This window comes from Scyliorhinus canicula, chromosome 11 (genome assembly GCF_902713615.1).
Source record: "Scyliorhinus canicula chromosome 11, sScyCan1.1, whole genome shotgun sequence".
Classification (NCBI taxonomy): Eukaryota; Metazoa; Chordata; class Chondrichthyes; order Carcharhiniformes; family Scyliorhinidae; genus Scyliorhinus; species Scyliorhinus canicula.
This window is the reverse complement of record NC_052156.1, coordinates 121820385-121842072: the sequence shown is the minus strand read 5'-3', so window position 1 is coordinate 121842072 and position 21688 is coordinate 121820385. Positions and strand designations below refer to the sequence as shown.

The 21688-nt window shown below is 45.1% G+C and overlaps 1 protein-coding gene across 1 annotated transcript in view; it reads right to left on the bottom strand.

Annotated features, from left to right (window-relative positions):
* Positions 1-21688, bottom strand: part of lrrk2 (leucine-rich repeat kinase 2) — a 184732-nt gene that overhangs the window by 122222 nt on the left and 40822 nt on the right. Inside the window, exons 9-13 of the mRNA XM_038812210.1 lie at positions 13876-13985; positions 8160-8239; positions 4017-4122; positions 3798-3976; positions 55-179 (exon numbers count right to left, since the gene is read on the bottom strand). Of these exons, the coding sequence (XP_038668138.1) occupies positions 55-179; positions 3798-3976; positions 4017-4122; positions 8160-8239; positions 13876-13985 (600 nt within the window). The remainder of the gene's footprint in view (positions 1-54; positions 180-3797; positions 3977-4016; positions 4123-8159; positions 8240-13875; positions 13986-21688) is intronic.

Sequence of the window (21688 nt, the reverse complement as noted above, 5' to 3'; positions counted from 1 at the left end):
AATTCAGCAGACGCGCAGACACAAACCAGATCAATTTATTTTTCCTTCACTTACCAGGGCAAATAATATGTGCCATAACCCGAAGGGCCTCAAGCTGTACTGAAGAATTATGCAAACTGATCTTCAATGTGTCCACTATTCTCCTTGAAGTTAATCTCATAATATCCAGACTCAGAGTACTGAAAATACATGAAATGATTACAGCACATTTATTAATGGTGTGAAATAAAAATATATTATGGAGGATAATTTGTTGAATTCTGCTTTTACATCATTAAAGGGTTTCAAGGGACAAAATATTCCTAAGGCCATTGTACAATTTAAATATATCAAAAGTAGCATTTGTAGTTATTTTTGCACTATCCATTCACATCTGGAATTTAGGTTTGAATCCAAAACGGACTATTTGGATAGAACCTTCCACTCATTTTCTACTGTGAGAATCTAAGGGGAATGGTTCTGGACAGTTTCAAATCCCTTTCCAATGCACATAGCCCCAGAACGTAGACTTTTAAATTTAAATCTGGAATTTCAAAGAACAAAGAACAATACAGCACAGGAACAGGCCCTTCATGATGTCCATTTAAACTAAAACCTTCTGTGTTTCCGGGGTCCATATCCTTCTATTCCCATCCCGTATTCATCAAGATGCCTCTTCAACATTTCTATTGTATCTGCTTCCACCACCTCCCCCGGCAGCTCGTTACAGGCACGCACCACACTCTTGTGTAAAAACTAAAAAACGACAAGAGCAGGAGGAGTCTAAAACTTAGAAATCCGACTGATGTCATAGGAATTGGACTTGTGATTCTGGGAGGTACACTTTTGAGGCCACGTTCACAAAATGCTTCACTCTGCAAAGAGCATAAAATGGAACTGAGCTGGGAGTTATTGGTGCTGAGCACTACACCCAAAAGGTTAGAAAGTGATCCATCTCTTAATTCACAAGGTAATCTAATGCGGTAAGCACAAATATTTAAAAAATAAATCCCAAACTTTAAGGAAGTATTCTAAATTCTACTTCTGTTAACATAGTCTACCTTCATGAGCAGCTTTTCTGTGTTCTCGACAATGGCAAGAACATGCAATTTTAGATATTCTATTATGCAATGCATAGTACAGTACTGATTCTAAGATGGAGCTGAAAGGTCACAATGTCTAACTGCTGTAAATAGATCCTGAGGTAATGGAGGATGACTGATTAAATCAGACTGCCTGATGGGCAGCTGGTTCTGAAATTGTGGCCTTCCACCAACGTCAGCAGAACTCTGTCAAAGTAACTGGCTTTCCTTTCCATTTATTTTTTCAGTTTTAACAAAGAGTGACAGTGCATGCTTGTGGCAAAATCATAGAATATTTAGAGGTTGATAAAAAATATTACTCATTATTTAAAGTTCATGACATGTAGCAAATTCTTCGGATATTTATAGATAAAAAAAACATAATTACTCATTGCTTGAAGTCAGTGGCATGTTTAATGAAATGTCATGGCAGTAATAAAGATTCTGTTAACAGAAACACACCAACTCTTTTAGGGCTGAATATCCCCTTGACAACAATATATATGTATGTACTCACTACTGTACATCACTTATAAAAGAATCACCCACTGAATTTTAAATCGGAATACTGCAAACTAGAATTATGATGGCATAAGGTACAACATCATATTTCTAAATCAATGTTATTTGCAAGGAAGTCAAAAACTGACATCATTTTATTTTTTCACAACTGAGATTATCACAGGGAATGCCGAAAACGTCACAGTTTGCAATATGTTTACAAATGGAGTCACAATGGTATATTAATCACTTATCATTGTAGAATTATCAGCCAGTGTGTAATTTTCCTGAAATTTAGAGTCAGGTGCAATAAGTGAACCTCACCACCAGCATTTTCCTGATTTCGGTTTTGACATGAGGGTAAAGGCACAATGTGGCAACCAAAGAGAGAGAAAAATAAACACCAACACTCAGTCTACCAGTTCCTGCTACATCGCTTAGAGCTGGGCAAAAAATGTATTTTCCTGAGGACAGAGTGTCATAGAAACCCCATGAACACCTCAACTGCACGTAGAAAAACTGAATGTACAGTATGAAGCACAATTATTCAGCATCTTTCAGGGGTAGAATTATTTACCATATCACACACCCAGAGTTTTTGTTCCAGCAATGTTGCTATTTGGAGGTTTGCTCATTCCCCTAAAAAATGGATAACCAAAAAGATACCAGACAAAAGCAAAATACTGCAGATTCTGGAAATCTGAAAACAAAACAGAAAATGCTGAAAATATTCCGCAGGTCCAAAAGCATCCATGGAGAGAAACAGAGTTAATGCTTCAGGCCGATGATTTTTCCATGAGGTGTTATGACCCATGTAGAGATAATGGGCGGGATTCTCCGCCGGCATGATTCTCTGTTTTGCCAGCGTCTGGGGGTTTCCCGACAGCGAGGGGCTGCCCCACAATAGGAAACACCATTGACTGGTCAGCATAATGGAGAATCCCGCCGGCGGGTCGGGGCAGAAATGTGGCGTGGCGGGGCGGAGAATCCCACCCGATAGCTTTAAAAAGACAAATTCAAACTTCCAATTGATAGCTGAAAAGATGACTTAACAAGATCTCATGTTTTAAGACTTGTAATAGATTAAAAGCACTATTGACTGAACACTATTTTCTTTGGTAGGCAACCTATACTATAAGAACAGAACACTACTTTTAAATAACCAAAAAAAAACATTTAATGGGTATACTTTACACTGTCTCTAACATAGTAATTTGGTTTTCATGGACAAAGTCCAAAGTGATTCTTAGTCCCAACAGTTTATTTTCATTCCTTTTGTTTACCAGCCTGGTAACTTTTAACCCCAAAACTGTCTTTCACAGTGAGCGTTTTCTCAGAAATTTTTCTCTCCAGCATGAGAGAAGCACATCTTCCAGCCTTGTATCGAATTCTCACATATTTAGTCTTTCCAATCAAATCCAAGCAAGAACTCCCATCCGCAGTCCTGTGCGGTGAACCACAGAAACATTTGGCCTCTAGCTGCTCCCTCTCTCCCTGATCCGAGCAGACAACCTGTGTGTAAGGTTTTTCAGGGATATCTTTCTCCTTTCAAAGCCCATCTCCATAGCAACATGAATCACATAGGCCTTGTAACCATGTAGGAATACTAATTAGCTATCCTTTAGACTCCAACCCCATTCTATCTTGGAATTAGATTGACAGTTCAAAGTACAACCATTTACAATCTAACATCCTCAACACCTTCCCAGTACTCTGAAGATGAGCAATCTGACCATCTGTAACTGCAGATGCTGCTGCTATCGTCTCCTGGTATGAATTTCTTCCCAGCAAAACCTTTCATCTTCCAACAGCTCTCACACACAGGCCTGTTGTCAGACCGACTTCAGAACATGCCATATGACCCCTTAATTTTATCTTAAATTAAAGACACAGTCTGAAAACATGCCAATCTTATAAAACTTCATATCTGTAGCACTGGGTCTGATGAAAGATCATCAGCCTGAAATGTTACCGCTGTTTCTCGTCACAAATATCATCAGGCCTACAGAGTTTTTCCAGCATTTTCTGTTTTCGCACAAAAAGATACCGGATACCAGCTTTATTGACTTCTCCCCATTACCAGCTTCAAACGAGCACTCACCTGGCTGATTGTTGTTCATCAGCATTTGTATGTTGACACAGGTAAATAGGTGCTGCAATGTCAACTGGAGAAATGAGGAAACAGCTCTTAAAAGCATTATGCCATCTAGAAAAACAACCAAGATAAACATTTACCTTCCCAGAAATAGCTTTATTAAGGAACTTGCAAGCACTTTCCAGGACATCACAAGAGTCTGAGTGTTTTTTTCATTAGGTCTAGAATGTTCATATGTATCCCTTTTGCCAACAGAAGCTTTCTTACTTGTGCTGTTAAACAAAAGAAAATTAAACACATAAAGAAACAAAATTAGTTGCTTTAATACTTTACTCGATGTTCCTTAATTTTTAACTTACCGCTTTGGTCTGCCAAGTCGCCAGCGCATTGGCTGCTGCTCGAAACACTTCTTTTGAATTGGAATGTAATAACATGGCTGCCATCATCATTCTGTGAACTGGGTAGCTGCAATACAATAAGATATTACTTGAACGCATTCCAGTCAGAACTATAGAATAAACTGGGGCCCAGTGGCGTAGTAGCAATGTCACTGGACATGTAATCCAGAGACCAAGGGTTAATGCTCTGGGAACCCAAGTTTGAATCCACCAAACAGATTGTGGAATTTGAATTTGTTCAATAAAAAGTCTAATGATAACCATTGTTGATTGTCAGGAAAGCTCATCTGAATGAAACCAGATGGACGACCTGGCATCAACATAGGCACCGGAAACTACAATGGTAAACCCAGCCAAAAAGACCCTGAAAAGTCCTCTCTACTAACATCTGGGACTTATGCCAAAATTGGGAGAGCTGTCACACAGACTAATCAAACAACTTAGTCATACTCATAGAATCATACATTGCATATAATGTCCCAGACATTACACGAAATGTCCCAGACACAATTATCATCATCCCTGGGTTTGTCTTGTCGCACCAGACCCAACAGATAGTGGACACAGTCAGTAGGGAGTGGCCCAGGAGCCCACAGCATCGGCTCCAGACCCATGAAGTCCCATGACATCCAGTCAAACATTTGCAAGTAAACCTCCTGCTGCAAATCATACCACGTTGTACACTACTGGGAGGAAGAACTGAGGTGGAATAGGCACAGAACGTACTCTGGGTGTGGACTTTAACCAAGGGTGGTTCAGCTGCAACATAACAGACAGAGCAAGCAGAGTCCGAAAGGACTTCGCTGCTAGACTGGGTCTACAGCAGGTGGGAAGGAAACCAACAATCCTTTACCAACCAATCTGCCCACATGACAGGAGCAACAACTGCACAGTCTTTGTGGAGACAAAGTCCTGTCGTCACATTGAGGAGGATTCTCCACCATATTAAATGTTGGCCAGTGGAACAAATAGATTCTAGCAACTCAAGACTGGGCATTCATGAGATGCCTTGATGTGGACCCACCAGCAGCAGCAAAATTGTACCTAACCACATGGCCTGGCATATCGCCCATTCTACCATTACCACTAAACAGGGGATAATCCTGACTGAATGACGAGTGCAGGAGGGCATTCCAGGAGTAGCATCAGGCATACATAAAATGGAGGTTGTCAACGTGATGAAGCTGCAACCACAAGAATATATGCAGGACTTATCTACCAAACAGCACAAGCAGTATGCAGTTGACTGAGCTAAGCAATCCAGAAACCAATCAATCAAATCTAAGCTATGAAGTCCTGCCACATTTAGTTGTGAATAGTGGTGGACAAGTAAACAACTCCCTAAAGGAAGAGGCTCACAATTAACCCATCCTCAGTGGTGGCAGAGTCCACCACATCCATGCAAAAGATTTGAACATTCTTCAGTCAGAAGTGGATGATCCATCTCTGGAGGTCGCCAGCATCACAGATGTCTGCGGTCAGCCAATTTGATTCACTCCATGTGATATCAAGAAATGACTGAAGGCACTGGATTCTGCAATATTCTTCACTGGGCCCTGACTATTCCATCAATATATGGAAGATTGTGCTCCAGAACTAGCTGCACCCCTAGCCAAGCTGTTCCGAGAACAGCTACAACACTGGCATTTATCCAATGTTCATAATTGCCCAGATATGTCCTGTGTAGAAAAAGCCAGGTCAAATCCAAAGCTAGCCAAAACTTACTACCCATCAGTCTATTGCTGATCAGCAATAAATTGATGAAAGAGGTCATCAACTTAGCAAATAACCTGCTCACTGAAGTTCAGTTTAGGTTGCGCCAGTTCACTCAGCTCTTGGTTTTATTAGAGCCCTGGTTCAAAAATGGACAAAAGAGTTGTACTCCAGAGATGATGTGAGCGTGACTGCCCTTGACATCAAGACACTATATGATCAGGTGTGGCATCAAGGAGCTCTAGCAAAACTGAAGTCAATGAGAAGCTGGGGGGGAAACTCTCCACTGGTTAGTTATATCCAGCACAAAACAAATGGTTGCAGTTGTTGGAAGTCAATCATCTCAACTCCAGGACATCACTACACAGGTTGCTCAGGGTAGTCAGGGTAGCCCAACTGCCTTCAGCTGTTTCATCAATTATATTTCCTCCATCACAGGGTCAGAGGTGGGGCTGTTCACTGATGATTGCACAATTCGCTACCATTTGCAAATTCGCCAGAGTCCAAATGCAGCAAGACCTGCACAATATCCAGGGTTGGGCTGACAAGTGTCAAGTAACATTCATGAAGTGCCAGGCAATAACCATCTCCAACGAGAGCACATTTAACCATTACCCTTTGACATTTAATGGCATTACCATCCCCCACTATCAACGTCTTGGGAGTAACTATTCACCAGAAACTCAACTGGACTAGCCATATAAATACTGCAGCTACAAGAACCAGTCAGAGGCTAGGAATTCCGCCATGAATAACTCACCTCCCGACTCCGCAAAGCCTGTCCACTATGTCTGCGCTCAAGTCAAAAGTGTGATGGAATACTATCTCCCTGCCTGTGTTGCCAATCGGCACCGGAGTCACCAATAATGTTGCCAAATTAACTAGATATGGCAGTTATTAATGATAATATTGCTTTTCAGAGTTGCCAGGTATAAAATGATATCACCACAAGGCTTTACCGGATATCAATCAAGACCAAATAACCAGTTATTCAGTTCAAGTTCAAAGATAGTTTATTTACACACAAGGATTACTCTGACATGCAACATAAACACTACAAGTTAAACAACACCTAACAACTACAATAACCTATACTTAACTTCAGGGCAACCCGCTCTTTGCAGATGAACAAGGCCTTTGTTCGGATCTTGCGTGGCTGGGTAAACGTGGCTTTGTTTCTGCTGGGTTCATCCATCTGGTCGGGATCGTTGGTCTTGAACTTGTCTTCTGGTCATAATGCTACACTTGGTTTTAGGCGTAGACCGGGGTCAAGAGAGACCGAACACACGGCTGTGTCTCTTTTTATCCCTCTGGGATTTCACGTGCTTTGGTGCGATCCTTGGCTTTGAACCCAATAATTCGACAGGCTTCGATCACTGCCTTCGATTTTGGCCAATAAAGGGGTGGGTGCCTCGATGGCTGGGCGTGTCCTGAGCGGTCTTGACCTTGGCTGTTTGGGCTTTCTTAGCAAAGGGGGTGGCGCCGGTTAGTCTGCATCTGTATCGGTTACCTGAGTACAGTCCTTTTGTTCTGGGGAAATGGGCCATTAGAATGCAAACGAGCTGGGGGTTTCGATCGTGTCTAGCTATCTGGGTTGCAAATACACACAAAAGCTCTGAGTGTGTCTGAGTCCTGGGTGGGCCATAATTCCCATGGTCCTTTGCAGGTGGCTATCTGAGATGGCTACACCTGGATGAATGAAACTCCAACAACACTCAAAACCTGGCACTGTAGTGGACAAAGCAGCCCATTTGGTTGGTACCCCTTCACCGACGATGCACAGTGGCAGCCATATATACCATCAATAAGATGTAAGAAGTCTTACAACACCAGGTTAAAGTCCAACAGGTTTGTTTCAAACACGAGCTTTCGGAGCACGGCTCCTTCTTCAGGTGAACCGTGCTCCGAAAGCTCGTGTTTGAAACAAACCTGTTGGACTTTAACCTGGTGTTGTAAGACTTCTTACTGTGCTCACCCCAGTCCAACGCCGGCATCTCCACATCATCAATAAGATGCACTGCAGGAACTCACCAAGGATACGGAGACAGAACCTTCCAAACCCATGACCACTACCACCTAGAAGGACAAGAGCATAAAATGCATGGGAGCACCATCGCCTGCAAGGTCCTTCCAAACCACATCATTCTGACTTAGAAATGCATCACTGATCCACTACTGTCGCTGGAACTCTCTCCCTAACACCACTGTGGGTATACCTACACATGGACTGCAGCAATTGAAAAAGGCAGCTGACCACCACCTTCTCAAGGGCGTATAGGATTGGAGCAATGCCCACATCAAATGAATTACTATAAAAACAGAAACATTTCAGTTACAAAAGCACTAAAATTACAGCTAAGCATATTTTAAAAGAAACTAAAATTTCAATACCACGCATCTTCGTCTCCAAACTTTGCATGAAGATCATTCTGATGCAAAAGTAGATTGTACAGTGCCCAACAAGCTGCTTCCTGAAAGAAGAATATTGCACAACAAGTGATCACTTCTATGCTGATCTTTGTTCTGCATGTTTTGTAAACTAGTATTTTGCATGTTCACCTTGTTACAACCAGAATCATCTATTTCAGATGTGTTCACTTTAATCTATTCTTTGAAATTTAGAATTTTGCCAATCCAATTTAACATCATTGCATGTCCTTTTGTATACTGTGCTAAGAGGGAAATTTTAATTGCAAGTTGGAAAAACAAACATCTCTGTTGTGGCAATGGAACATGTAGGCCTGGGAACTGCAGTTTACAGAAATAAACCTTTTATTCCATTCACAGCTGCAACAGGTTAGGAACCTATTTATAAGAGACTTTTTGCAAATGATCCAATTTTGAATGTATATCCTCCATCAAAATGATCTGTGAAATTCACTTTTTAATGCCTAAACACATTAATTTGAAGCAATGGTTGCAGATTGCACCAGTTTAGCACAACTATTAAACACTTTTATCAGTGTAATTATGTTTGGACACAATGAGCGAAGATTCAAAATGGTAACTGATTGTGAATCTAGGATTCCAAACCAAAGATTTTTTGAAGAATTGGCACTCGAATTTCCATGAGTGAGAAGGCCTATTCCAGTATTGTGAAGGCGTGTTTTGTGCAGAGAGGAAAGAATAACTTTAATAACAGCCACATTCTTAAAAGACATCATGCAAGCTCCTCTTTGGGGGACAGAAATATGAATGTTTTATCTACAGATGCAAATTAAATACACACTTGTGCAGAAACTTGAAATTTAAGAATGAATAATCAATTTTTATTATATACCCCAATTTCCACAGTCATAAAGAAATAGGTCCCATTGTAGTATAATGGGTCTGCATGACAAAACAATATAAATATTCCATCATGCACTTTTTAAAAAAATCCTGGCAATTATTTTGAGCAAGTACCACAGGCACTATCGAGGGCCATACAGGATGCAAATTCAGCCTCAGTTTTATTACAGTTGACTAAAGACCGATTTGGTGAATCAGTGGACAACAAAACTGAAACTTTGGATAGAGTAGCAAATGAGTCTTTCCCTTCAGCACGGTAGCACAGTGGTTAGCACGGTTGCTTCACAGCTCCAAGGTCCCAGGTTCGATTCCCGGTCACTGTCCGTGTGGTCACTGTTCTCCCCGTGTCTGCGTGGGTTTCCTCCAGGTGCTCCGGTTTCCTCCCACAGTCCAAAGATGTGCAGGTTAGGTGGATTGGCTATGCTAAATTGCCCTTTGTGTCCAAAAAAGGTTAGTGGTGTTCCGGGGATAGGGTGAAGGTAGGGTGCTCTTTCCAAGGACCAGTGCAGACTCGAAGGTCCAAATGGCCACCTTCTGCACTGTAAATTCTATGGTTCTATGATTCTGGGCAATACACATTTCAGGGTCGTTTGCATCCAATGAAAAGTATGCTATCACTTCTACTTGTTCCACTATTGATTTACATGCTAACTTTTTCTCCCCTTCTCATCTAATACTTAGCTCAGTTCCATTGCTATCACTGACTCTTCACTGCCTAGTCACATATAAGCCTGAACACTGGATACTTGACAAGAGCCATCACAATCAGGTCTGATAATTTCCTCACCAGTGCCCATAAGTATATTCTTTTACATCTGGAATCACTGGATAGTAATCAGAAATGGGAACCCTAGACATTTATTCCCCATCCATTGGGAAAAAATGGGTAGGCCAACTAATTATGTCAACAGACATCAATCAAATACAGTAAATGAGCAGGGATCAAGCTTGGTTACATCATAGTCTGCATGTCTGTTACCTCTAATTCACAGTTTTTAAGTTTTAGAATATAACCTTTAGTTTCAGGAATATAAACTAGTGGTTGAAAATATACGATAAATGGGCATCTTGTTGAGAAACTGGTAAAAAAAACTCTGATGTAAATGTAACCCAAACAAGCCTAGATTTGTTACACTTAAAACTTAAGCGTGTTTATCTGCAAGGTCAAAGTGCTTAATCAATAAATGATCCACCTCTAAACTTGTAGTGGAGAAAGGGTGAAAAACCCATTCGGAATACAGATCATTCATATGGGTTACAGAATCAAAGAGTGGCCTTGAGGGTAAAATAGTTTGTTGCATTTCTGTTTGAATCATCCCAAAGCATACCACATTGTCAAAATGATGGTGATTCAGGGCGGAGCATTATCTAAGCCTGCTTTAGAAAGTACCTTTCAAACCCATGACCACTACTAAGGTCAGGGGCAGCAGATACATGTGAATACCACCAGCTGCAAGTTCCCCTTCAAACTCCTCACCATCCTGACGAGGAAATATAGCGCCATTCTTTCACTGTCATTGAGTCAAAAACCCGCAATTCCCTCTCTCACAGCACAGTGGGTGCATCTACACCACTATCCTCTCAAGGGCAATTAGGAATGGGCAATAAAAACTGGCCTAGCCAGCAAAGCCCACATCTGTTGAATGAATGAAACAAAAAGTTTAATTAATTTGTGTAAGTATGTTGGCAAACAAATTGGTTGCCAAACTGACATAGGCAGTTTCAGCTTTGGTCTAGGTGTAGACTACAGCTCTGTGAGTGGGAGAGCCAAAGAAAATAAGTGTTCATCTAGCAGAGAAATTATTAACTTCATTGTTCACCGTGTGGAATATAGGTGGTGCTCTATCTCAGTTTAGATTTCAAAGTGGAAAAGCAGCTGGCAGATTTGCTCTTGCATGCAGCTAGTTGAAGAAATCCAAAGTGCTCCTCACAGAGCCTTGTGGCAGAAAGCAGTTACAGGACATAGCTTGGACAGCTATGTGAAGGAATTTGGGGATCTGCTGACAATCTGAACAAGGTGCTGAGGCATCCACAATCATGTGGTCTGCAATGAAAATAGTGTTGCAAAGCCAAACTGTTAATGGGAGGACCCCCCATAGAATCTTACTTCAGAGAATTGCTGGTAAAATGGCTAATATCCATATGTAAATCCATATGTGATGTGAAATTACTCGACTATCATGATCAGGTTCTCTCTCGCAGCCTCGTGGCAACGATGAAATCTCAGTCTATGTCTTTATTCTTTGTTACATTTCGAATAAAGTTCATGTTAAATTACCTCAGAAGACTAACAATAGTTATTAACAACACCTTAAACACAAGGTTAAAGCAGTGATTTTCAAGCTTTTATTTCAGGGACCCACTTTTGCCAACCGACCAAACTATTGAACCCATGCCATCTGTCGTTCACGACCCACGGCAACCGTACTTTGTGATTCACGCTGGCCGGCCTACAGCCGACCCTCATGATCCATGCTGACCCTTGCGACCCATGCTGGCCGACCTTCACGACACGCCACGTTCGCTTACCTTTAATGCGAAAAGGGGGCCTGCTTAATCCTCACGATCTCACTTGAAGCAGGTTCAAAGGAGGAGAGGGCAATGTGCATATCGGGTGCAGAGTTCAGCCAGTTCCTCTGTGCCGTCTTCACCTTCATGAAAATGGAAAATCTAACCTCGCACATGTAGGTCGTTGAGCAGGGCAAAAGCAACAAACTACGTGTTTTACCCAGCACTAGACACTTCTGGGAGATGCTACTCCAGAATGTTGACAGCCTCAAACTTTTAGTGTATTTTTAATGTGGTATCACAGATCAGCTACAGCAGCATAGTCTTTTCATTTGGAGTCAGTTGTAAGTTAACAACTGACTCTAGGGTCTCAATCTATAAAGGAATTTTTCAGCCACCACTTCTCTTTCAAAATCTGAAAATTCTCCTCTCATTTGCCAGTAATTCCCTGCATATATAACATGAACTTTGAATCCTTATTTGCATTGGCGCAATTGACAAAACTAGGCCTCAAGAAATCGTCTTTATACTGCTTTGTTCCCGAGTTAAGTTTCTCCTTTGTAGGCTGTTAACCAGAAGCCCTGGAGCTCTATATAGATCTAACACGAGCACTGTTCTGTCCCGCCTGAGCCTCTCCTAAACAGATCTCTCCAGCAGATTCTGTCGTGAGATCCTGTCGAATAGGTACACTGCCTATTTGAGTCTCTGGATGTCCCTTACGTTTACAGAAACGATCCATCTTCACAGTCCTCTTGCCAGCAGCTGGAAAATGGAAGCAACACTGCTCCATGATTTGGTGCCAAAAGCACGTACATGGAAAGTGCTTGACGTCAAGTGTAATGTGTTGGGCGCGTAACCTGCTCTCTGCTACCACTTCTGACCCGACGACTGCACACTGCCTCATACATTTTCATTTATAAGGCTGCAACGGTTTCCATTCTCAATTTAAAAACCGGGAGTGGACATCGGGCGCTTCCCCCGTGACTGGGACCACCACGGGAACGGCACAATCGATTGCTCCATGACATTCCCAACGCCTGCCTGCGATCCATCCATGGGCCGGAACCCGCACTTTGAAAAATTCTGCATTAGCGAAAACTGGGGACAGTTAAACTGAATTCCAGAACCTACCCATCCGTTGGTTGCTTGCAAACTGAATGAACCTTCAAGATTGCTGGAATGTATTAAAGAATTCTTGGGGCAGGGCGAGTAGTAAAAGGGAGTTCATCTATAGGTAGTTGTAAACTATAGTGTTTATTGTGGGGGGGGGGGGGGGGGGGAGGTTGATATATAATAAAAGCTTGTTCTCATTTAAAAACATGAAATATTGCGGCCTAGTTCAGTCGGTTAATTGCTGGGAGGTCAGGTTTCTTCTGTATTGTTTGACTGTCCCTGACAAGATTGTAATATCACACAATACAATACACCTCTCAGTTCACGTACATATGTTCACATATGCACGCGCACACACACGCACACACTGAATCACTATCTGTATGGCAACTTAATATGCTTTCAGATGAGGGAAACAGAAATGCAAACAAATTATTTTATGTTCAAAGCTACTCTTCTGTAACTCATATGAATAATCGATGTTGCTAATGGAGATTTGGACTCTTTCTCTCCGGATGTCCTACAAACGATGAGCTGGATATTCATTGTTCACGTTTTTTTCACTATCAACTTTGACCTTGTAAGATCAACACAAGCTAGCTTTTAAGTCAGGGGTGGGCAAACTACGGCCCGCGGGCCGCATGCGGCCCGCCAAAGGTATTTCTGCGGCCCACCAAGTCATTAAAAAAAAAAATAAAAAAAATTTTTATTTTAAAAAAAAATTTTTTTTTTTTTTTTAATTTTTTTTTTAAGGTTAATGGTGGGGGGCTGTTGGGTTAGTTACTGGTATAGGGTGGATACGTTGACTTGAGTAGGGTGATCATTGCTCGGCACAACTTCGAGGGCCGAAGGGCCTGTTCTGTGCTGTACTGTTCTATATGAGGCGCCCAGAATCATAACCGGGTGAAGTAATTATTTTACTTAATATACTATGCGGCCCTTTGTGAATTGTGAATTTCTGAATGTGGCCCTTGCACGGAAAAGTTTGCCCACCCCTGTTTTAAGTGTAACAAATCCACGCTGGTTTTAGTTGCATACATCAGATTTATTTCCTCGAGAACAACATCATGCCTTACAGGAAACCTTTCAAAACAAGCCAATATTGGTTTGTGTCCCAGATGTTAAAATAGTTAATTATTTTAAAAAGAGACTAAAAATTAAACACTTCAAGTGAGGAAAGAGTAATAACCCTCACCTGGACTTTTGCATTCTCCTTGAATGAATCCAAAGCTCGACAGCAGGCCTCTGTCCAGCTGAGGTCATCTTTTCCTTCTTCAAGACCCTTGTTCACAAATATTGTTTCAGCTTTGGAAAGAGACATGAAGATATTAGAATTTTACTGAATCTAAAAGGAAACTGGGCTGGATTCTCCGCTGCCTGCTGTAGTGGAGGTCCTGAAGCGGCGGTGAAACCAGCATCAGCCAAAAACTGTGTTTGATGCTCCTGTGCCCCGCTGTCAAGGTTTGCACCAATTTTCGCAACCCCGCCTGTGGGAGGATGCTAATGGGTTAAATTGACCCATTTGCATCCTATTAATGGGCTGGACACTGGATTTTCCAAGCCCGGGTGGACATTCGGTCCTCTGGGCCGGGATTCACGTGAGCAAGAATTGGTGCAGGTATCTTCCACCATGTCTCTGACGTGTTAGACTTCTCAATGTTCCAAGGGGTTAACTCTTTAAGGGAATTTCCCCCAAGGTCCATCGGAGGGCCACCCTGACCCCACAAGGGGGAAGCACGGTAGCACAGTGGTTAGCACAGTTGCTTCATAGCTCCAGGGTCCCAGATTCGATTCCCGGCTTGGGTCACTGTCCGTGCGCAATCTGCATGTTCTCTCCATGTCTGTGAGCGTTTCCTCCAGGTGCTCCGGTTTCGTCCCACAATCCAAAGATGTGCAGGTTAGGTGGATTGGCCATGCCAAATTGCCCTTAGTGTCCGAAGAAAAGTGGAGTGGGCAGAAGAGGAGCCAACTTTCTCGAGTAAGTGAGGGACGCAGGCTCATGGCTGGCCGAAAAAGGGGGATGGCTAGTCGGCGGCGGCGGGGGGGGGGGAGGGGGGGGGGGGGGGTTTAACCCCCCTGTCTAGGCTGATCACGTGGAATGTGAGGGGTCTGAATGGGCCGGTCAAGAGGGCTCGCGTGTTCTCGCACCTAAAGTGGTTAGAGGCAGACGTAGCCATGCTAAGGAGACGCATCTAAAACTCGCAGATCAAACAAGATTGAGAAAGGGGTGGGTGGGCCTGGTGTTCCATTCGGGGCTGGATTCAAAGGCCAGACGGTTGGCAATTCTGGTCAGTAAACGGGTGGAATTCGAGGCAGGGGTTATTTTGGCTGATAAAGGCGGCACGTACATAATGGTGAGTGGGAAGCTGCAGGGGACCCGGGTGGTGTTAGTGAACGTCTACGCCCCGAACTGGGATGACGTTGAATTCATGAGACGCATGCTGGGTAAAATTCCGGACTTAGACTCACATCATTTGATCATGGGGGGTGACATCAACACAGTCATTGACCCTGTATTGGACCGGTCAAAGTCCAGGTCAGGAAAGCGACCAGCAGCGGCTAAGGAACTGAGGGGTTTCATGGAAGAGGTGGGGGGGCGTAGACCCATGGAGGTTCGCTTGGCCGAGGGCAAAGGAGTTCTCTTTTTTCTCCCACGTCCACAAAGTTTATTCTCATATAGAGTTTTTTGCTGTGAGCAGGGCGTTAATCCCAAGGGTGGAGGGGACAGAATACTCGGCCTTTGCAGTCTCTGACCATGCTCCGCACTGGGTGGACTTGCGACTTGGTGAAGAGAGAGGGCATCGCCCACTCTGAAGGCTAGATGTGGGACTGCTAGCGGATGACGAGGTTTGTGGACGGATAAATAGGAATATCCAAAACTACTTGGAAACAAACGATATGGGAGAGGTAACAGCGACTACGGTTTGGGAGGCTCTGAAGGCAGCTATTAGAGGGAGTTAATTTCTATCAGATCCCATAGGGAGAAGAAAGAAAGAGCGGAGAGAGAGAGGCTGGTTGTGGAGATACTCAGAGTAGACAGGAGTTACACGGAGACCCCCGAGATGGGGCTACTGAAGGAGCGCCGGAGATTGCAGGCGGAGTTTGAACTGCTGACCACAGGGAAAGCGGTAGCACAGCTGAGAAAGGTAAAAGGGGCAGTCTATGAGTATGGGGAGAAAGCGAGTAGAATGCTGGTGCACCAACTTCGTAGGAGGGAAATTGGGGGAGTTAGGGATAAGGAAGGTTACACGGTCTTGGACCCAGAGGAAGTGAACAAAGTCTTCAAGGAGTTTTATGGTAAACTGTGCGAGTCAGAACCCCCGGCGGGAGGGGAAGGGATGAAGCAATTCATGGACCAATTGAGGTTTCCAAAGGTGGAAGAGGATCTGATGGAGGGACTGGGGGCCCCGATAGAGTTGGAGGAGATTGTTAAGGGCCTAGGGAGTATGCAGTCGGGCATCCTGTAGAATTACATAGTACATCGAACACACAGTTCAGAAGGAGGCCATTTGGCCCATCGAGTCTGAACCAGGTAAGCCCTATTCCCGTAACCCAATAACCCCACCTAACCTTTTATGGTCACGAAGGGCAATTTATCATGGCCAATCCACCTAACGTGCATGTCTTTCGACTGTGGGAGGAAACCGGAGCACATGGAGGAAACCCACACAGACACGGGGAGAACGTGCAGACTCCGCACAGTCAGTGACCCAGCAGGGAATCGAACCTGGAACCCTGGTGCTGTGAAGCCATAGTGCTAATCACTTGTGCTACCGTGCTGCCCATTCTACAAGAAATTTTCGGAACTGTTGAGTCCACTCCTGTTAAGGACCTTTAACGAGGCTAAAGAGGGACCAGATGTCACAGGCCTCAATCTCACTCATTCTCAAATGGGAGAAAGATCCGCTACAATGTGGGTTCTATAGTCCGATATCGCTCTTGAACGTAGATGCCAAATTGCTGGCCAAGATTTTGGCCGCTAGAATAGAGGACTGTTTCCCTGGAGTGATAGGGGAGGATCAGACAGGCTTTGTTAAGGGCAGGCAACTGAACTCCAATGTACGGAGGCTCCTAAACATTATTATGATGCCCTCAGAAGGAGGGGAGGCAGAAGTAGTGGCTGAGATGGATGCAGAGAAAGCCTTCGACTGGGTAGAATGGGGGTACCTGTGGGAAATGCTAAGAATTCGGTGAGGGATTCATAGGATGGGTCAAAGTACTTTATCAGGCCCCCGTAGCAAGTGTATGCTCGAACAGGGTGAGGTTGGTGTATTTTAGGCTCCACCGGGGAACGAGGCAGTGGTGCCCCCTCTCCCCATTACTATTTGCCTTTGCAATAGAGCCATTGGCCATAGCGCTGAGGGCTTCAAAGAACTGGCAGGGGTTGGTTCAGTGGGGTGGGGGGGGGGGGGGGGGGGGGGGGGGGGGGGGAGGCACCGAGTCTCGCTCTTCGCGGATGATCTACTCATGTATATTTTGGACCCACGAGAGGGGATGGGGGAGGTCATGCAAATTCTGAGGGACTTCGGTAACCTTTCGGGGTACAAATTAAACGAGAGGAAAAGCAAGATGTTCCTGATCCAAGCTAAAGGGCAGGAGAAGAGATTGGGAGAGATTCCGCTTAAGATGGTAGAGAAGAGCTTCCGGTACCTAGGTACACAGGTGGCTCGAAACTGGGATGCCCTCCACAAGGTTAACTTATCCCGACTGGTAGAGCAAATGGAAGGGGACTTAAAAATGTGGGACATGCTCCCGCTTTCTCTAGCGGGGAGGGTGCAGGCTGTTAAGATGATGGTCCTCCCCAGATTTTTGTTTGTCTTCCAGTGCCTTCCCATCTTCATCCCTAAGTCCTTCTTTAACATAGAACATTACAGCGCAGTACAGGCCCTTCAGCCCTCGATGTTGCGCCGACCTGTGAAACCCCTCTAAAGCCCATCCACACTATTCACTTATCGTCCATATGTCTATCCAATGACCATTTGAATGCCCTTAGTGTTGGCCAGTCCACTACTGTTGCAGGCAGGGTATTCCACGCCCCTACTACTCTCTGAGTAAAGAACGTACCTCTGACATCTGTCCTATATCTATCTCCCCTCAATTTAAAGCTATGTCCCCTTGTGCTAGACATCACCATCCGAGGAAAAAGGTTCTCACTGTCCACCCTATCTAATCCTCTGATCATCTTGTGTGCCTCAATTAAGTCACCTCTTAACATTCTTCTCTCTAACGAAAACAGCCTTAAGTCCCTCAGCCTTTCCTCATAAGATCTTCCCTCCATAACCAGGCAACATCCTGGTAAAGCGGGTGAACAAGATCATTTCGGGATTTGTATGGGCAAATAAGACCCCGCGAGTAAAGAGACTGTATCTAGAGCGCAGTTGGGGGGTGAGCTGGCGCTGCCGAATTTTTGCAACTATTACTGGGCGGTTAATATAGCCATGATTAGGAAATGGGTATTGGGGGAGGGGTCGACGTGGGAGCGGTTAGAGGTGGCCTCATGCAAAGCCACCAGCTTAGGAGCACTCGTAACGGCACTTCTGTCGTTCTCGCTGGCATGCTACTCCTCAAGTCCGATGGTGGCGGTGGCACTAAGGATCTGGGGTCAGTGGAGAAGACACAGGGAGATGGAGGGAGCCTCAGTTTGGACCCCGATACGTAATAATCACAGATTTGTCCCGGGCAAGATAGACGGAGGGTTTCAAAGCTGGCACAGGGCAGGTATTAAATGGATGGGGGGCCTGTTCATAGACGGGACTTTTCCCAGCTTGAAGGCACTGGAGGAGAAATTTAATCTGCCCCCTGGAAATGCCTTCAGATACCTTCAGGTACACGCCTTCCTACAAAAACAGGTGGTGACATTTCCGTTGCTACCCCCACATAGGATACAGGATAGGGTGGTCTCTGGCACCTGGGTTGGGGAGGAGAAGGTGTTGGACATTTACCAAGAGCTACAGGAGGCGGAGGAAGCCCTAGTCGTGGAACTTAAGGGCAAGTGGGAGGAGGAGCTAGGCTGGGAGCTGGATGCAGGCCTGTGGGCGGAGGCCCTAAGCAGGGTTAATTCCTTCTCATCATGTGCCAAGCTTAGCTTAATTCAGTTTAAGGTGGTCCATCGGGCACACATGACGGCAGCGAGAATGAGCAAGTTCTTTGGGGTTGAGGATAGATGTGCGAGATGTGCAGGAAGCCCAGCGAACCATGTCCATATGTTCTGGGCATGTCTGGCTCTAAAAGGATTCTGGCAGGGATTCGCTAAGGCAATGTCCAAGATCCTAAGCACGTGGGTGGTGCTGAGTCTAGAGATAGCGATCTTTGGTGTATCAGACGATCCGGGAGTTCAGGAAGCGAAAGAGGCCTTTGCCTCCCCGGTAGCCCAGAGACGGATCCTTCTAATGTGGAGGGACACAAAACCCCCGAGTGTAGAGACCTGGGTTAGTGACATGGCTGGGTTTCTCAGTCTCGAGAAAATAAGGTTTGCCTTGACAGGGTCCATGACGGGGTTCTCTTGGAGGTGGCAGCCGTTCCTCCACTTTCTAGGAGAACATTAAAATGTCAGCAGCAGCGGGATCCGAAGGGGAGGCAGAGAGCACAGAGTCTCACTCTATGCAGATGATCTGCTCCTCTACATCTCGGACCCACAAAGCAGCATGGACGGAATCATCGCGCTCCTGAATGAGTTTGGAGCCTTCTCGGGCTACAAACTCAACATGAGCAAAAGCGAGATCTTCCCAGTACACCCGCAAGGGGGGGGGGGGGGGGGGGGGGGGGGGGGAGGAGAGAGCACTAAAGGGGCTGCCGTTCAAACAAGCCTGACACAAATTCCGCTACCTGGGGATCCAAATAGCCCATGACTGGAAAGGGATCCACAAATGGAACATCACCAGCCTGACGGAGGAAGTAAAAAAGGACCTGCAAAGATGGAACACACTCCCACTCTCCCTCGCGGGGAGAGTCCAGACGATCAAAATGAACGTACTGCCCAGGTTCCTCTTCCTGTTTAGATCCATTCCGATCTACATCTCCAAGGCCTTTTTCAAAGCGCTGGACAAACTTATCATGGCGTTCGTGTGGGGGGGGGGTAAAAATGCTAGGATCCCAAAGAAAGTCCTACAAAAATCAAAATCCAGTGGGGGGGGGGGGGCTAGCCCTCCCAAACCTACAATTCTACCACTGGGCGGCAACAGCCAAGCGAGTATTGGGATGGATCCAGGAGCCAGAAGCCGAGTGGGTGCGTGCAGAGGAGGCCTCCTGCATGGGGACCTCCCTCCGGGCCCTCGCCACGGCAGCACTCCTATCCCCACCCAAGAAACACTCCAGCAGCCCAGTGGTGACAGCCACCCTCCAATCCTGGAACCAACTGCGGCAGCAATTTGGCCTGACCAAAATGTCGGACAAGTCTCCCATCTGCAAAAACCATAGGTTCACACCAGCACTGACTCACTCCACCTTCAAAAGGTGGAGGCAGGACGGGGGGACACTGACAGTCAGGGACCTATACACGGACGACAGGATCGCAACACTGGACGAACTGACAGAGAAATTTCGGCTAGCCGGGGGGAACGAGCTACGGTACCTGCAGCTCAAAAACTTCTTACGAAAGGAGACAAGGACGTACCCACAACCGCCACGACAGACACTACTGGAAGACCTACTGGACGCAAGTATCCTAGAGAAAGGGAACTGTAGCGACATGTATGACCGACTGGTAGAAAGGGACGACACCGTACTGGACGCAACAAGAAAGAAATGGGAGGATGACCTGGGGATTGAGATAGGGTGGGGACTCTGGAGCAAAGCACTGCATAGGGTCAACTCCCCCTCCACGTGCGCAAGGCTCAGCCTGACGCAACTAAAAGTGGTACATAGAGCCCACTTAACAAGAACCCGTATGAGTAGGTTCTTCCTGGAGGTGGAGGACAGATGTGAACGGTGCCAAAGAGGCCCGGCTAACCACGCCCACATGTTCTGGTCTTGCCCCAGACTTGTGGAGTACTGGACAGCCTTCTTCGAGGCTATGTCCAAAGTGGTGGGGGTGAGGGTGGAGCCATGCCCGATAGTGGCGGTCTTCGGGGTTTCGGACCAGCCAGATCTATTCCTGGGGAGGAGGGCGGACGCCCTTGCCTTTGCCTCCCTGATCGCCCGCCGTAGAATCCTCTTTGGCTGGCGGTCAACAGCACCGCCCAGAGCTGCAGACTGGCTGTCCGACCTCTCGGAATCTCTCCAAATGGAGAAAATCAAATTCGCCATCCGAGGGTCAGATGACGGCTTCCACAGAACGTGGGAGCCATTCATGCAATTGTTCCGGGACCTGTTTGTGGCCAACGAACAAGAAGAAGAATAGCCAGGTAGCCAAGAATCAGGGGAAAATGGACGGGAAGCGGGGGAAGGTAGCCGGGGGGGGGCTACGGGTTTGTTATGGGGGTTTGTTCTCATGGTTTTACGCTTATTTCTTTTTCTTGTTAATTTATTGTTTTTGTATTGGAGGGGAGGGGTTACTGTTTTTCTCTGTTGTGATAAAATTTGTTGTTGAAAACTTGAATAAAAATTATTCCCAAAAAAAAGGAAGGACAAAGCCGCAAGCGACAGTCTGATAGCAAGCTAAGGCCCCAAACCAAATTGTAAATAAATGCCTACAAACATGTGCCTCGGCCATATTGGGGAATGTAAAATATGTATGCCGGTTAAAGGGAGTGGCCACAGTTGTTATTATGAAGATGCTTACCTGTAAATATACATGTTAATTTTTGCGTGTTTTTTTTTCTAATAATTTGTAATTTGTTGGATATAAAATATGAAAACTCAATAAAAACATTTCCAAAAAAAAAATGTCAGCAGCAGCAGCAACCCGGGGGTGGGGGGTGTGGGGTGGGGGGGTGGAAATGTTCATGGACTGCATATTCTTGGGGTTTTTTTCTTCTCTTTATATAATGTTGACGTTCACCTTGTTTTGTTAAATGTTGTTAATGGTTATGTAAAAAATTTTGTTTTGATAAAAATCTGAATAAAAATAA